At 44.0% G+C, this 18,030-nt stretch overlaps 1 protein-coding gene across 1 annotated transcript in view; it reads right to left on the reverse strand.

Annotated features, from left to right (window-relative positions):
• Positions 1 to 18,030, reverse strand: part of LOC309558456 (uromodulin-like) — a gene marked incomplete at its 3' end in the record, with an annotated part of 410,722 nt that overhangs the window by 326,383 nt on the left and 66,309 nt on the right. Inside the window, exon 6 of the mRNA XM_082261528.1 lies at positions 3,291 to 3,465. Coding sequence (XP_082117654.1) covers positions 3,291 to 3,465 — 175 coding nt within the window. The remainder of the gene's footprint in view (positions 1 to 3,290; positions 3,466 to 18,030) is intronic.

The following is an 18,030-nucleotide window of genomic DNA, read 5'->3' on the forward strand; positions in this document are numbered from 1 at the left end:
TCTCCCTTACAAATAGCTGATGAAGTCCCGCACCGTGGGACGTAATGCGTGCGAAGGGGGAGGGGCCGGTGACGTCACCCGCCATCCATTGCGGTCGAGACCGCTGTGTGTAATACGATCTGCTCATCACATGCACTTGTATAGTGCTTTACAAGGTAATTTTATGATTTTATGCTATGTTCAATAAAGTAATTTATTGCGGTAATGCACTATGTCCGGACCTTTGTTTTCCTATGGACCTGTGACCCGCTTTATGGACCTGTGATCTGTTACCTGTGAGCCTTATTTTCTGATGAAGAGGAATACTGATCTGATCTATATTGGTGATATTCTTGGAGAAAGTTGTTCTGTCTTACTAGCCCGTCTGGTGACACAGGGGCTAAGTGTGAGGTGAGAGGCTAATGAGACTGGGTGGAGGATTACCAGCACATTGAAGAGCACTGAATGTTTATATCTTGTGCATGCTTCACCATAATTTGCACCTGTGGACTGCTCTCCTCGATATCCTCTTCATAATCCATATTTGACAGCGCTGCACTTTTTGTTATATATTTGTTATTGGGACTTTTGGTTTATTGATCCTTTAGTGCATAGCAGCTTTCTATTATTATTTTATACAGTTGCGCTGAATTTTTTATTTATTATTACATGTAGGATTTATTACCACCTTCCGACCAGCAATGTACAGCGTTTGTCCTTCGTTTGTTTCCTTCCCCTCCCCTTTTCCTTTTTTTCCCCAATATTATACAGCAATGTACAGGTATGTCACTGGATGGAAAGGATGATATCTCGGTCAATGCTGCAGCAATGATTAAGATAGACTATATTGTCAAAAGTATTGGGACGCGCCTGACCTTTAATGGCATCCCAGTCTTAGTCTGTAGGGTTCAATATTGAGCTTCAACTCTTCTGGGAAGGCTGTCCACAAGGTTTAGGAGTGTGTCTATGGGAATGATTGACTGTTCTTCCAGAAGTGCATTTGTGAGGTCAGGCACTGATGTTGGATAAAAAGGCTTGGCTCACAGTCTCTGCTCAAATTTATCCCAAAGGTGTGCTATCAGGTTGAGGTCAGGACTCTGTGCAGGCCAGTCAAGTTCCTCCTTCCCAAACTCGCTAATCCATGTCTTTATGGACCTTGCTTTGCGCACTGGTGTGCAGTCATGTTGGAACAGGGGGGGGCATCCACAAACTGTTCCCACAAAGTTGGGAGCATGAATTTGTCCCAAATATCTTGTTATGCTGACGCCTTAGAAGTTCCCTTCACTGGAACTAAGGGGCCAAGCCCAACTCCTGAAAAACAACCCCACACCATAATCACCCCTCCACCAAATGACTTGGACCAGTGCACAAAGTAAGTTCCATTAACCACTTAAGCCCCGGAAGATTTTACCCCCTTCCTGACCAGGGCCTATTTTGCGATTCGGCACTGCGTTACTTTAACTGACAATTGCGCGGTCGTGCGACGCTTTACCTAAATGAGTTTGGCGCCCTTTTTTCCCCACAAACAGAGCTTTCTTTTGGTGGTATTTGATCACCTGTGCGATTTTTTTGATCATGCGCTATAAACAAAAAAAGAGCGACAATTTTGCAAAAATAACAATATTTTTCACATTTTTTTATATGAAATTCCCCCCCCCCCAAAAAATGTAAAAATCTAAATTTTTTAACATTTTCGGCCAATTTGATTTCTGCTACATATGTTTGGTAAAAAAAAAATCGCAATATGCGTATTTTGATTGGTTTGCGCAAAAGTTATTGCGTTTACTAACTAAGGGAAAGATTTTTGTTGTTTTTTTTTAACGCGTAATGGCGGCGATCTGCGATTTTTTTTTTTTTTTTGCGGTACTGCGACATTGCGGCGGACTTTCTGTAATTTTTGATTGATTTCTGTCATTTTTGGTGTTTTTTTTTTTTTTAACGCGTAATGGCGGCGATCTGTGATTTTTTTTTGCGGGACTGCGACATTGCGGCGGACAGATTGGACCCTTGACTGACATTTTTGACAATTTTGGGGTTACCAGTGACATTACTACAGTAATCAGTGCTATAAATATGCACTGTTACTGTAAAATTACACTGACAGTGAAGGGGTTAACTTTTTTTGAGAGGGAGGGGTTATGTGTGTCCCTAGGGGCGTGATTCTAACTGTGATTGGCTGTGGCTTGAGCTGTAGGAACAGTGATCAACGGTCCTACATAGTAGAACCATATGATCACCATTCATACACAGGGGAGAATGACAGGCGGCTTGTTTACATTAGCCGCCTGCCTTTCTCCCTCTCCACCGACGATCGCGAGTGACCGGCGGACGATCGGGTCCGCCGGTCACACGCGCAGGGGGGGGGGGTTCCGTGGCTGCGCGCGCTCGCTCCCGAGACCCTTACAGGCTAGTGACGTAGACCTACGTCGCTCTGCCTGTGCGGGGCTGACCGCCGCAGTAAATATACTGTGAGCAGTCGGCAAGCGGTTAAGACATGGATGAGCGAGTTTGGGGAGGAGGAACTAGACTGGCCTACACATCCTGATAGAACACCTTTAGGATTAATTAGAACGGAGACTCTGAGCCAGATCTTCTCATTTACCATCAGTGCCTGACCTCACAAATGCACTCCTGCAAGAATAGTAATGGCGATCTAGTGTATACAGTATTCTCTTGTGTTGGCACCTTTAAAATCCCATCTTTGCCCTCCATATACATTTTGAAGTAGAAGAAAGTGTGGAGTTTACACTTGTACTATAGCAATAAAGGGGATTTTCCAGTAGGTCCTGTATTTCCCTTAGGTCTGTGTCAACGGGCTTTTGTTTGCTTCAAATGGGTTTAGCAAATTTTTGGTAACGTAAAACCTACTCGAAGCAGGTTGGAAGAAAGTCAGTTGCACCTTTCAGTGAATTTTGGATAATATTAGAAATATCTCAAACCGAGGTAAAAGCTAACCCATCAACACAAAACCCAAAGCCTGCTGACACAGGAGCCCTTAGAATGAACTGGAACCAGAGTCGCTTGTGCATTAAATTAGTTCATATCTCAAGATTTATCGTGACTAAGAAACTTGACTGTCATAACTAAGAAGAAATAAATTCCTCTCTACTAGATTCGAAAAATGTTGACTCTCTAAATGTGGTAATGTGTGAAATCTGCTGACTCACAGGACACTTTCTGTGACATATGGCAGCTAGAATTATTTTGTAGAAATGGCAGACATCCGTTTTATTTTATGATTGATGGAACTAACGCAGTATAAACATTCAGAAAGTCTTATTGTAATTCCACACCATGATTGTAATTCTTACCATTTGGATCAGTAATATTAAGAGCAAATCGTTCATCTCTTGTGATCAGTAAATATGTTAAGGAAGTTGGAACTCGAATTTCTTCAGTATATTCAGTGAGATTTAGGTTGATGTTCAGGAGGCGCACAGATGATTTTAGAGGTTTAGACAACAGTAATTCCAATGAGTGGGCTATCTACCAAAAACAAGTAAGAAAGAAGATATGTTATTTTAATTAGGATATGTTACTTTAACCACTTGCCGTCTGCTCACAAGAGCACTACTGCGGCAAAGTGGTTCGTTATCGTCTGGCGATGTAGACCTACGTCGCCAGACACTCCCCTTTCTCGACGGCGCGTGCACGCGCGCCGGAGGCTCGCTCCTACTGTATTCAGTCACAGCGGGAGTCGGCCCCGGGGAGGAGCAGCGGCGATCGCCGCTGGTCTTCCCCGATCGTCGGGGAATCGAGTGTGGAGATCCGCCTGCTTGTGTAAACAAAGCGGGCGGATCTCCTAAGTGACAGACAGTGACAGATTGCAGGGTTCAGCATAGTTGAACCCTCAATCTGTCCCTGTGTCACTCAGTCACCTCCCCCCACACACGTTAGTAAGCACCAGGCATACATTAACCCCTCCCTCTCCAATAAAATTAACCCCTTCCCTGCCAGTGTCATTTTTACAGTAACAGTGCATATATATAGCACTGATTACTGCAGTAATGTCACTGGTACCCCCAAAAGTGTCAAAAATGTCAGTCAAGGGTCCGATCTGTCCGCTGCAATGTCGCAGTCCCGCAAAAAAAATCGCAGATCGCCACCATTACTCGTTAAAAAAAAAAAAACACCAAAAATTACAGAAATCTTTCCCTTTGTTAGTAAACGCAATAACTTTTGCGCAAACCAATCAAAATACGCTTATTGTGATTTTTTTTTTTACCAAACATAAGTAGCAGAAAAAAAATATGCCAAAAATTTTAAAAAGAATTGATTTTTCCATTTTTTTTTGGGGGGGGGGGGGGGGGGAATTTCATATAAAAAAAAATGTTAAAAATATTGTTGTTTTTTCAAAATTTACGCTCTTTTTTTGTTTATAGCGCAAAAAGTAAAAATCACACAGGTGATCAAATACCACCAAAAGAAAGCTCTGTTTGTGGGAAAAAAAGGACGTAAATTTTGTTTGGGTACAGCGATGCACGACCGCGCAATTGTCAGTTAAATTCGCACAGTGCCGAATCGCAAAAAGTGGCCCAGACATAAGACAGCAAAATCCTCCGGTGGTAAAGTGGTTAATGAAGATATGTTATTTTAATGAAACCTCCAAAAGTCACTTCCTTTGGCACATGTTTTTTGTCACCTTCTACATGCCTTTTGGCCCCTCTTTTGTATTTTGCATATGGACACATTGACGTGTATATACACTTTTACCCTTGCTGTTTTACCCCCAGAATCCTTATTGCCTTGTCCATTCTACTTTTTTACTCATCCTTATGGCGATTTTTATTGTGTGCGATTCCTGCATATATTTGCGCCCTAGGGTTTCACTCCCTCAGTTCCCACTATGGACGTTTTCGGACGCTTTGACAGTCCCTGGTCATCAGCATTCATACATCTTTACATGCTGCCTTTGAGATAAATTATTGAAGAGGACCCCATTATTTCTGGTGGAGACTTGGTTATTCCCCCCTCTGGTCCCATTATTTGATACACAGATTGAGTTACCTACACTTTCTGTTTACTACTTATTCCTCATTATGTACATTTTTTCTAGATACTCTTTTGTGCATCCGCTCCTGAAGAAGTAGCTTATGGTCTACAGAATGCGTTGAGCAATATATGATGCCAATATTATGCTGAAATATCACTAGTTCATTTTGTACAACACTTATCTCCCATGACTTACCTACCGTTCCAACCATCATTATTGTAATGTATTTGTTGTTACTGATTCATGACCTTTTTGGTAATGCCATGTTTTTCCATCATGTCATTTCATTGATATTATGTACTTTATTTGCTGTGGCAGCCACAATAAATTTTGCAATTTCATTATATGCTTCTTACTTTTGGCCTATTTTGTGCATTGCTCCTCACTCAAAGTCCCAAACCCCCTTTTCATGTTTCACAAAAGTTATAAGGAGATAAATGGTTAATAGACACACACACACTCTGCTATAAGTTAATGAAACGCGTGTTTACTTCCTATATATCAGGTGTCCCCAAACTTTTTGGTATGAGGAGCACATTGTATATTGTACAAATATTAATCAGAATGATATGCTTTAGAGCCCATTCACACTAGGGCGACTTATGAGGCGACTTGTGTAGCCCCAGGTCGCTTGACATAACAAAAGCAATGTTATTCAATCAGTGCCGTCTTAATTGGCACTACTGAAGTCGCTCTGACTTCAGAAAAGGGTCCTGTACTACTTTGAGGTGACCTGTGATCCGACTTGTCCCATAGACTTCAATGGGAGTCGCCTCCTTATATTAATTGAAGCGACTTGTGATCCGACTTTCCAAATGGTATTGAACAAGAACAAAAGAGTATTTTTCTTATAATTTTTATTAAAACATGAATATGTCTTCTATCCACCTGGCCGTTTTTCTTGCAGGCATTTATTGGGCATTTTTGGAGGCAGGCATGACTTTTTTTGCATTTAATGTCTGGGGGTATAAAAAATGTACCTGTGAAGTTTCAGCTCTGTAGCATGTCCGGCAAAGTGGCGCCGAAGCCACGCTGAAGTCGCGCTAAAAGTCGCGCTAGAAGTCACCGCTTATGAGGAGACTTTAGTGGTCGTGGCAGTGTGAACCGGCTCTAAGAAAAACTGAAAATAACTTGAGTAGGGTTGAGCGGACACCTAGATGTCCGTGTTCGACGGGTTCGGCCGAACTTTAAAAAAAAGTCCGGGTCCGTGTCCCGGACTTTTACCGAACTTTTCCCGGACACCGAACCCCATTGAAGTCAATGGGGACCCGAACTTTAAGGCACTAAAATGGCTCTAAAACACCAATGGAAAGGGCTAGAGTGCTGCAAATGGCAGCAAAACGTAATTAAGAGCATGGCAAGTGCTCTGCAAACAAATGTGGATAGGGAAATAACTTAAAACAACAAAAAAAAACAGAAAAATAAAACAATGTTCTTCTTCATCTCTGAAGGACGAGGCCCATATGAAGTAGGAGGGAGGTTGAGGTGGTGGTGGATGTGGCGGTGACATAGGCGTGCGCACAGGGTGTGCTGGGTGTGCCTGGGCACACCCTAATCACCTAGGGCACATAGCATTGCCAGTGAGGAGATGGGAAAGATCTCCCTGGGACCTGCTCTGCTCTATTTCTCCTTGCCTACAGGTACATGGCCCCGATACATTACTCTCCCTGCTGGCAAACACATGCATGTGTATTTCAACTTTGGGGTGCACACCTTAATGCAATAGGCTGCGCACACCTATGGGCGGTGTAGGTGGAAGCGGCGGTGGAGGAGGACCAGGGCCGGATTAACAGCATCATGGGCTTGGTGCTGAGGATTTTGAAGGGCCTTAAGGGCCGTGCCTTGCCATGCACCCAGAGGAGGAAGGGTGCAGCCATGCATGCCTAATTCAACATGGGATGCTGTCTCTGAAGCCCATAAACACATCCATGCATCGCCAACTGTCCCTCCTTGTCCGGCCTTCACGCTGTGTGGGGAGGTTCTGAGGGTGCTGCCTGGGGAAGCGAGCATAGAAGCCAGACTTCTGTGTTTACAAGTGACAGAAGAGCGGTAACAGTGAATATGGCCAACCCGGGGCCTATATAAAAGGTAGGGGCCTGGAGCTGCAGCTCCAATAGCCCCTACATTAATCTGGCCCTGAGGAGGAGGACGAGGTAGCCAACACTGCTTCTTTTCAAAAATTTTAAATGAGGGTACACCCCAAAAGAGTGAGAAAGAGCAAAAATGGAACAATGGGTGGGTAAGGTCGGTATCCATTGCTATTCTGCATAAGGTACGGAAAAGTCCCGTGGGATCCATGCCTGGTTCATTTTAATGAACGTGAGCTTGTCCACATTGTCTCTGGACAGGCGGCTGCGCTTGTCTGTTATAACGCCCCCAGCCGTGCTAAATACCCGTTCAGATAATACACTGGCTGCAGGGCACGCCAGCACCTCCAAGGCGTAAAGGGCAAGCTCAGGCCATGTGCCCAATTTGGAGACCCAGAAGTTGAAGGGGGCAGACCCGTCATTCACTACATGTAGGCGTGTGCACACATACTGCTCCACCATGTTGGTAAAATGCTGCCTCCTGCTAAGACGTTCCATCTGAGCTGCTGGTGCTGCTGTTTGTTGTGGCGTGCTGACAAAGCTTTTCCACATTTCGGCCATGCTAACCCTGCCTTCTGAGGTGCTGGCGGTGCCCTGGTTGCGTTGGCGACCTCCTCCTCCTCCTCCTCTGCCTTGTGCTTCCACTGTGGCCCCGCTGTCAGATGGGAATGCCAGCAGCATGGCGTCTACCAGCGTGCGCTTGTACTCGCGCATCTTGCGATCGTGCTCCAGTGAGTGAATTAAGGACGGTACGTTGTCCTTGTAACGGGGATCCAGCAGCGTGGCCACCCAGTAATCAGCACAAGTTAGAATGTGGGCAACTCGGCGGTCGTTGTGGAGACACTGCAGCATGTAATCGCTCATGTGTGCCAGGCTGCCCAGAGGCAACGAAAGGCTGTCCTCTGTGGGAGGTGTATCGTCCGTGTCCTCTGTATCCCCCCAGCCACGCACCAGTGATGGCCATGAGCTGGCCTGGGTGCCACCCTGCTGTGAACATGGTTCCATCTCCTCCTCCAGCTCCTCCTCCTCCTCATCCTCCTCATCCTCCAGAACTGTGCCCCTGCTGGACAATTGCGTCCCTGGCGTTTGCGTGTGCAGGAACCCACCCTCGGAGCCCCTTGCGAATGACTGCCCTGAAAGCCTTGGAAATGTTACCTCTTCATCCTCCTCCTCCTCCTCATCCTGTGCCACATCCTCTTCCATCATCGCCCGAATTGTTTTTTCAAGGAGGCATAGAAGTGGGATAGTTAAGCTGAGAACGGCGTCATTGCCACTGGCCATGTTGGTGGAGTACTCAAAACAGCGCAACAAGGCACACAGGTCTCGCATGGAGGCCCAGTTAAATTAAATAGCGGAATAGAAAATATGATCCAAAAAAAGTGTATGTATATCACACGTACACAACCACACTGGGCCCCAATTACTATTGTTTGTACCCCTAAAAGGCTAGATGAGGAGTAGGGGGAGTATGGAACAGGCAGCACCCTCAAACCTTCAGAAGTATGAGATGAACCCCAACAACTTGGAAAGGTGGATCTCTCTCACACGTACCAACACAGACTATCCCCCAATTTAACTGATCCCCAAAGGTTTTTGATTAAATAGCGGAATAGAAAATATGATCCAAAAAAAGTGTATGTATATCACACGTACACAACCACACTAGGCCCCAATTACTATTGTTTGTACCCCTAAAAGGCTAGATGAGGAGTAGGGGGGGTATGGAACAGGCAGCACCCTCAAATCTTCAGAAGTATGAGATGAACCCCAAAAACTTGGAAAGGTGGATCTCTCTCACACGTACCAACACAGACTATCCCCCAATTTAACTGATCCCCAAAGGTTTTTGATTAAATAGCGGAATAGAAAATATGATCCAAAAAAAGTGTATGTATATCACACGTACACAACCACACTAGGCCCCAATTACTATTGTTTGTACCCCTAAAAGGCTAGATGAGGAGTAGGGGGGGTATGGAACAGGCAGCACCCTCAAACCTTCAGAAGTATGAGATGAACCCCAACAACTTGGAAAGGTGGATCTCTCTCACACGTACCAACACAGACTATCCCCCAATTTAACTGATCCCCAAAGGTTTTTGATTAAATAGCGGAATAGAAAATATGATCCAAAAAAAGTGTATGTATATCACACGTACACAACCACACTAGGCCCCAATTACTATTGTTTGTACCCCTAAAAGGCTAGATGAGGAGTAGGGGGGGTATGGAACAGGCAGCACCCTCAAATCTTCAGAAGTATGAGATGAACCCCAAAAACTTGGAAAGGTGGATCTCTCTCACACGTACCAACACAGACTATCCCCCAATTTAACTGATCCCCAAAGGTTTTTGATTAAATAGCGGAATAGAAAATATGATCCAAAAAAAGTGTATGTATATCACACGTACACAACCACACTAGGCCCCAATTACTATTGTTTGTACCCCTAAAAGGCTAGATGAGGAGTAGGGGGGGTATGGAACAGGCAGCACCCTCAAACCTTCAGAAGTATGAGATGAACCCCAACAACTTGGAAAGGTGGATCTCTCTCACACGTACCAACACAGACTATCCCCCAATTTAACTGATCCCCAAAGGTTTTTGATTAAATAGCGGAATAGAAAATATGATCCAAAAAAAGTGTATGTATATCACACGTACACAACCACACTAGGCCCCAATTACTATTGTTTGTACCCCTAAAAGGCTAGATGAGGAGTAGGGGGGGTATGGAACAGGCAGCACCCTCAAATCTTCAGAAGTATGAGATGAACCCCAAAAACTTGGAAAGGTGGATCTCTCTCACACGTACCAACACAGACTATCCCCCAATTTAACTGATCCCCAAAGGTTTTTGATTAAATAGCGGAATAGAAAATATGATCCAAAAAAAGTGTATGTATATCACACGTACACAACCACACTAGGCCCCAATTACTATTGTTTGTACCCCTAAAAGGCTAGATGAGGAGTAGGGGGGGTATGGAACAGGCAGCACCCTCAAACCTTCAGAAGTATGAGATGAACCCCAACAACTTGGAAAGGTGGATCTCTCTCACACGTACCAACACAGACTATCCCCCAATTTAACTGATCCCCAAAGGTTTTTGATTAAATAGCGGAATAGAAAATATGATCCAAAAAAAGTGTATGTATATCACACGTACACAACCACACTAGGCCCCAATTACTATTGTTTGTACCCCTAAAAGGCTAGATGAGGAGTAGGGGGAGTATGGAACAGGCAGCACCCTCAAATCTTCAGAAGTATGAGATTGTGTTCACTGTACCCCACAAAGATTGAGTTCACTGCACCCCACAATGATTGTGTTCACTGCACCCCACAAAGATTGTGTTCACTGCACCTCACAAAGATTCTGTTCACTGTACCCCACAAAGATTGTGTTCACTGCACCCTAAAAGGATGTTGTTCACTGCACCCCACAAAGATTGTGTTCACTGCACCCTAAAAGGATGTTGTTCACTGCACCCCAAAAAGATTGTGTTCACTGTACCCCCCCAAAGATTGTGTTCACTGCACCCCACAAAGATTGTGTTCACTGCACCCCAAAAAGATTGTGTTCACTGTACCCCCCAAAGATTGTGTTCACTGCACCCCAAAAAGATTGTGTTCACTGTACCCCCCAAAGATTGTGTTCACTGCACCCCACAAAGATTCTGTTCACTGTACCCCACAAAGATTGTGTTCACTGCACCCCAAAAAGATTGTGTTCACTGTACCCCCCCCAAAGATTGTGTTCACTGCACCCCACAAAGATTCTGTTCACTGCACCCCACAAAGGATTTTGTTCACTGCACCCCAAAAAGATTGTGTTCACTGCACCCCAAAAAGGATTTTGATCACTGCACCCCAAAAAGGATGTTGTTCACTGCACCCCAAAAATGATTTTGTTCACTCCACCCCAAAAAGATTGTGTTCACTGCACCCCACAAAGATTGTGTTCACTGCACCCCAAAAAGATTGTGTTCACTGTACCCCCCAAAGATTGTGTTCACTGCACCCCACAAAGATTCTGTTCACTGTACCCCACAAAGATTGTGTTCACTGCACCCCAAAAAGATTGTGTTCACTGCACCCCAAAAAGGATGTTGTTCACTGCACCCCAAAAAGGATGTTGTTCACTCCACCCCAAAAAGATTGTGTTCACTGCACCCCACAAAGATTGTGTTCACTGCACCCCAAAAAGATTGTGTTCACTGCACCCCAAAAATGATTTTGTTCACTGCACCCCAAAAAGGATTTTGTTCACTGCACCCCAAAAAGGATGTTGTTCACTCCACCCCAAAAAGATTGTGTTCACTGCACCCCAAAAAGATTGTGTTCACTGCACCCCACAAAGGATTTTGTTCACTGCACCCCAAAAAGATTGTGTTCACTGCACCCCAAAAAGGATGTTGTTCACTGCACCCCAAAAAGGATTTTGTTCACTGCACCCCAAAAAGATTGTGTTCACTGCACCCCACAAAGGATTTTGTTCACTGCACCCCACAAAGATTGTGTTCACTGCACACCAAAAAAGATTGTGTTCACTGCAGCCCAAAAAGATTGTGTTCACTGCAGCCCAAAAAGATTGTGTTCACTGCAGCTCACACACAGAAAAATGGATGTGGATCACTGACACCTGCCTATCTCCAATCCCACACCACACAGCAATATCGATTGTAGTTTGTAGAACACAGTTTCCCTAAAATTCAGCAGACTCTGTCCCTAACAGGATTGAGAAGAGATTGTAGATCAGGATTGAGTGCAGATTCACCCCACCCCCCACACAGCAATATCGATTGTAGTTTGTAGAAGACACTGACCCTATAATTCAGCAGACTCTATCCCTAAAATGCCTACAACTCGCCCTGCCTAAACACTCCGACCTGTCCCTCAATTCTATCCGGACACAAATGGTTTTTTCCTGCCTATCTTTCCCTAATCAGCAGCCAGCACGTTGATGTGTGCTCTGTCCCTTAGCTAAGCAGCATAATGACGCTGCTGCGGCGGCTGCCTCGAACTTATAAAGACTTGGTCACATGCTTCAGACGGCCAATCACAGCTACTAAGACATTTGCACACCAGTTAAACGATTGTTGATTGGCTGTTGAAAGCCCGCCATGAAAAGAGCGCCAAAGCATGCAAAACCCGGAAATAAAACGACCGAACACGGATTTTTACCCGAACATACAGTAAAGTGTCCGTGTCCGTGTTCGGGTAAAAAAAATCCAATTATTCGGTACGAACACGAATAATACAGTCCGTGTTCGCTCAACACTAAACTTGAGCAAAACAAAACCAAGAAATTCCAAAATAAATGTGAACCATTTATAAAGATGGAATAAAAATAAATTCAGTCTGCACCTTTTTCATCAGGGTCCACTTTAACCACTTTGCCACCGGAGGATTTTTCTGCTTTACGTCCAGGCCACTTTTTGCGATTCGGCACTGTGCGACTTTTACTGACAATTGCGCGGTCATGCAACGCTGTACCCAAACAAAATTTACGTCCTTTTTTTCCCACAAACAGAGCTTTCTTTTGGTGGTATTTGATCACCTCTGCGCTTTTCATTTTTTGCAATATTAATAAAAAAAGAGCAAAAATTTTGCAAAAAAAATTTACATTTTCTACTTTGACAGTTAAAAAATATCCAATATATTCACTTGTTGTCATATATTTAGGCCAAAATGTATTTAGCTACATGTCTTTGACAAAAAAATTCTCAATGAGCGTATTTTTAACCGCTTTAAGACCGGAAGATTTTACCCCATTCCTGACCAGGCCATATTTTGCGATTCGGCACTGCGTTACTTTAACGGACAATTGCGAGGTCATGCGATGCTGTACCCAAATTAAATGTATGTCCTTTTTTCGCACAAACAGAGCTTTCTTTTGGTGGTATTTGATCACCTGTGCGATTTTTAATTTTTGAAAAAAAGAGCGACAATTTTGAAATAAAAAAAAAATATATTTTTTACATTCTGATATATAACATTCCCCAAAAAAATGAAACATCAACATTTTTTAACATTTTAGGCCAATTTGTTTTCTGCTACATATTTTTGGTATACAAAATTGCAATAAGCGTATTTTGATTGGTTTGCGTAAAAGTTATCGCGTTTGCTAACTACGGGAAAGATTTGTCATTTTTATGTTCATTTTGTTTTTACTAGTAATGGCGGCGATCTGCGATTTTTTTTTTTTTTTGCGGGACTGCGACATTGCGGCGGACAGATCGGACCCCTAACTGACATTTTTGACACCTTTGGGGGGACCACTGACATTACTACAGTAATCAGTGCTATAAATAGCTGTTACTGTAATAATGACACTGTCAGGGAAGGGGTTAACTTTATTGGTGATCAAGGGGTTAAATGAATGCTTACTGACGTGTGTGGGGGGAGGGGATTGTGTGACACAGACACAGATTGCAGGTTCAGCTATACTGAATCCTGTGATCTGTCCCTGTCTGTCACAGAGGAGATCCGCCCGCTTTGTTTACACAAGCGGGCGGATTTCCTCACTCGATCCCCCAACGATCGGGAGAAGAGCGGCGGTTATCACCGCCTCTCCCCCCCTGCCCCGACTCCTGCTGTGTCTGAATACCATGGGGGGCGGGATCCAGCGACATAGGTCGACAACGAGCCACTTTGCCTCAGTACCAGCTCAGTGAGCGGTCGGCAAGTGGTTAAATTAATGTCCCTATCAGAGTCTCCTTTACATCTGGGTCCCCATCAGGGTTCTGTTTACATCAGAGTCCAAAACAGAGTCCCTCCCTATATCAGGGTCACCATCCGAGTTCTCTTTACATGATGATGCCCATCAGAATTCCTTCTTACATCAGAGTCCCCATAAGAATGTAAGAATGCCCCCTTATGTCTGAGTCTGTAGCAGGGTCCCTTAACATCAGAGTTCACTGCTTATCCAAGTCCACATCAGAGCCCCCCTTATATTCGGGTCTCTATCAGAACAGAGACTGTGCTCACCATCCACAGGCTGGGTACAATCTTGTAGTGGGCTGCATGTGGCTTGTGGGTTTTAGTCTAGAGACCCCTGGAATATACAAAACAGCCTGGTGTGACAGTCCTAGAAGGGGCTAAAGAGACCATTGAGAGTGGATAATTAGTTCCTTGCATGAGAATTATCCCAGTGACCACTACAAAAATGTCTCTTGGTTAACCCAAAGTTTAGTGTTAAATATACTGACCTTGGAACCACTGAGGAGCTCTGGGTAGGCCATCCCTACAGTCTGGATGTTGTGTTATATGAATAAGCTGTAATTCCCACAATGCAGAACAATGAAACTGTCACAGAGCTTTTAGGGCTTTAGCAAACATTAAGATGAGAACATAGGGATTCTCCTCCGTTGTGTTTTGGAAGCTTTGCACCATTAAGAAAAAAAAACATATTCCGCCACCATATTTACCGAAATTTTGCTCTTACCGCCCTTATTACTCAATTTTTACTGAACATCATAATTTATTATGTAGCCAGTGTTTTATTGGTTGGCACCTTTTGCTTCGAGAAAGTCAAAATAAGGTCACTGATTTTTATAATTGAAACATCACGCTGCTCCAATTTCACTTTTTTTTTTTTTTTTTTTTTAATATATTTTTATTGAACAAATGAAAACAGTTACAAAGTCTGTAATGCTTTAAATTAGCACAGTTCGGAAAAACAGCAAAAATGTACGTAGACATTCAGAGTGTGCTTGCATTTTATACTAACAGTATCACAAATATCATACACAAGGGTATTAGTGAACTTAGAAAAAAAGGAGAAAAAGGAGTTGCATGTATGGCTCAAACACTGGTAGATGGTTAAAATTTGAGAAAAACAAACTTATAACAGCGCTATACACCTATATATATAAATGAAAAGATTTTTTAGAATAATAATATGTGTGTGAATAAATAATTGATGTGTGCAGCTGCTGTGCATCCAAATCAATTATTGGAAAAACATGTGTACAAATAATTATACAGCGCTGGCAACCAACATGTGATAAAAAATGAATATTAAATTGATTAGCAATACTGAATAAAATATGTTAATAAAAAATCTCTCGTATAAATTAAATAAAAATATTAAAGTGCTCAGGTGCAAATCTTTCTTCTTCAGTGCAGATAATAAATGAAAGTGCTCGGGTGCAAATCCTTCCAGATATACAAGGTGCTCTCATGAGTGACCCTCCAGGTCCCCTACTCACCGCACAGTAGATATATCCACGTTTGACATAGGCTAATGGGACTTGTAATATCCGAGCTCCAATGTTTCATCCAAACTTATTAAGGAAAAATCCTCTGATGGGATTGCTCCAATGGGATGTAGATCGTATATCCCGGTATATGTGAAGGAAAATAAGGGGGCAATAGTGTAATACGTTCAAATAATATATTTTATTGTCCCCCAAATCCTTAGATTATACTCACAAGAAAGCAATTCACAATTCGCAATGAAAAGACAAACATGAACGCCGCAATTGGCGTGCGTTCCACAGAATCCAGGAAGCCTGACCGGAAGTGACGTTGCGTGGCTCCACGCCGGAAATACGTCAACGCGTTTCACCCTGAATGTGGACGTTTTCAAAAAGACTCTCAAAAAGGTCTTTTTGAAAACGCCCAGGGGAAGAGTCGTCCACAATTCCAATTCTTTAATAATTTTTGCTAAAAGTGGGACATAGTTCAGTTGGTAAAGTGAAGAGGTATGTCGGCCAATCTTGATGCCCAGGTAGGTGATGTGATGGTGGTTTAGAGGGAAAGGGAGGGAGTGATCCCAGTGGTCTATGACCGGTTGCGTTAGCGGGAGGACTTCACTTTTGTAAAAATTAATTTTTAACCCTGAAATAAATCTATATTCCTTTAACAGTGAACACAACGCTGGAAGGTCAGTACACGGTTGGGAAGTGAAAATGAGCAGGTCATCAGCAAAAAGGGCAGTTTTGAGCTCTGTTTGACCCAGTGGGATACCGTGAATTGCATTTGAGGTTAACAAGTGTCTGGAGAGGGGCTCTATGGCCATATTAAACAATAAGGGGGATAGGGGACAGCCCTGACGTGTGCCCTTGTATAACGGAATCGGGTTTGATATGCCTATGGACGTGAAGATACACGCTGAAGGGGAGGCATAAAGAGCTTTCAAGAAGTCGGTTATCTTGCCAGAGATCCCTAACTTCGCCAGGGTCAGGAAGCCAGTCCAAATCAATGTTATCAAAGGCCTTCTCGGCGTCTAAGGTCACTATGGCCGAGTGACCAGCAGGATTAGCCTTAGCATGTTCTAGAACCGCCAAGACCTTGCGTATATTTGCAGTGGCCGACCTGCCCTTGACGAAGCCCACTTGAGAAGGATGAATAAGTGTGGCGAGGACCTGTGCTATTCTGGAAGCTATTATTTTGGATAGGATTTTAGCATCAATGTTTAAAAGAGATATTGGCCTGTATGAGCCCGGTTGAGTGGGGTCCTTGCCTTTCTTGGACAATAGCTTTATGTATGCCTGAGAGCCCGTGGGAAGAGAAGTGCCATTTTGCCACATATTGTTATACAGTGCAATGAGAGTGGGTAAGAGGGTATCTTTAAAAGTTTTAAAAAATTCAGTCGACTAGCTGTCTGGACCCGGCGCCTTTTGGGACGCCATATGAGTTATGGTGCTAGCTATGTCTTCTGAGCTGAATGGGGCATTGATTTCCAGCAATTGTGCTTCTGTAAGTGAGGGGAGAGGAACATTGTCCAGAAAATTTCTGGCGGCCTCAAGGTTTACCGGGTCTTTGCTATATAAGGTGCTGTAGTAGTTTTCCAGAATGTTACTAATGTCAGTTGGTGAATGTGTTAGCTTTCCTGACCCGTTCCGGAGGGTCAAAATATGCGTGGGTTTGTAGGGGCCTCTGATCAGTCTGGAAAGTAATTTTCCCGGTTTATTCCCGAAATGATAAAAAAATGCCATAAATCGGGAACGTTTAGATTCCTCCATTTTTTTCTGCCCAGTGATCAAAGTGCTTTTTTCGCCTACTGCCACTCGTCCTTGAGCTTTGGGGAGGGTGAAGTGGTGAGGAGGGATTGGACTCGGTGCAGTTTTTCGCTCGCCTCTAAGTAATATCTAGCAAGAGCTTTCCTATATGTAGTGACGTAGGACATATGTCCTTGAAGGACCGCTTTGCCCGCTTCCCAGAAAAGGATAGGGTCAGAAAAGTGTTCCTGGTTTAGCGTGGCATAGCCTCGTCAGGTTGATTGCACGTGGTGTTGGAAGTCCTTATTATGTATGAGAAACACTGGGAATCTCCAGGTACCCACGGGAGGGGTGATAGCTGCCAATGAGATGGACAGGGATATCGGGGAATGGTCTGATATGGCAATATCATGTATGTCCGCACGGTCAACAAATCTTATTAGTTCTGGGGTCATGAATAGGTAGTCCAGTCTGGCCATCGAGTCCTGGGGGGGAGAATAAAAGGAGTATTCATGATCTGTAGGGTGGCTAAGTCGCCACGCGTCCACCAAGTGTAGGGCAGACATCATGGAGTGTAGGGGAGTTTCCTTAGTGTGATGTGCGGAGCGGGAGGTTTGAGATCTCTTTCTACGTTGTTTACGGTCAGCAGTCATGTCCATGACATCATTAAAGTCTCCTCCTATTATATGAAAGGGAGTGGGGTTCTGAAGCAGCCATGTCGCGGTATCACCGATAAAGATGATGGAAGAGGGTGTCGGGGCATACACATTTGAGACCCGTACTGTGCGGATAGGAAGTCTGAGCAATAAAGACAGTCGTCTGCCGGCGTCATCCCGGCTAATGTCAAGGATTTCATAGGGAATCTTTTTATTTAACAATAGGACTACCCCCAGCCTTGCGACCCGTGGCAGGGGAGCATATCGCCCCCCCCAACCCAGAGCTTCTTCAAGAATCGCATGTCTCCCTCCCCCAGGTGAGTCTCCTGGAGGAGAGCGACATCCACCCCCAAGTGCTTGAGA

The sequence above is a fragment of the Pelophylax lessonae genome (genome assembly GCF_965119305.1).
Source record: "Pelophylax lessonae genome assembly, chromosome: 6".
Taxonomy (NCBI): domain Eukaryota; kingdom Metazoa; phylum Chordata; class Amphibia; order Anura; family Ranidae; genus Pelophylax; species Pelophylax lessonae.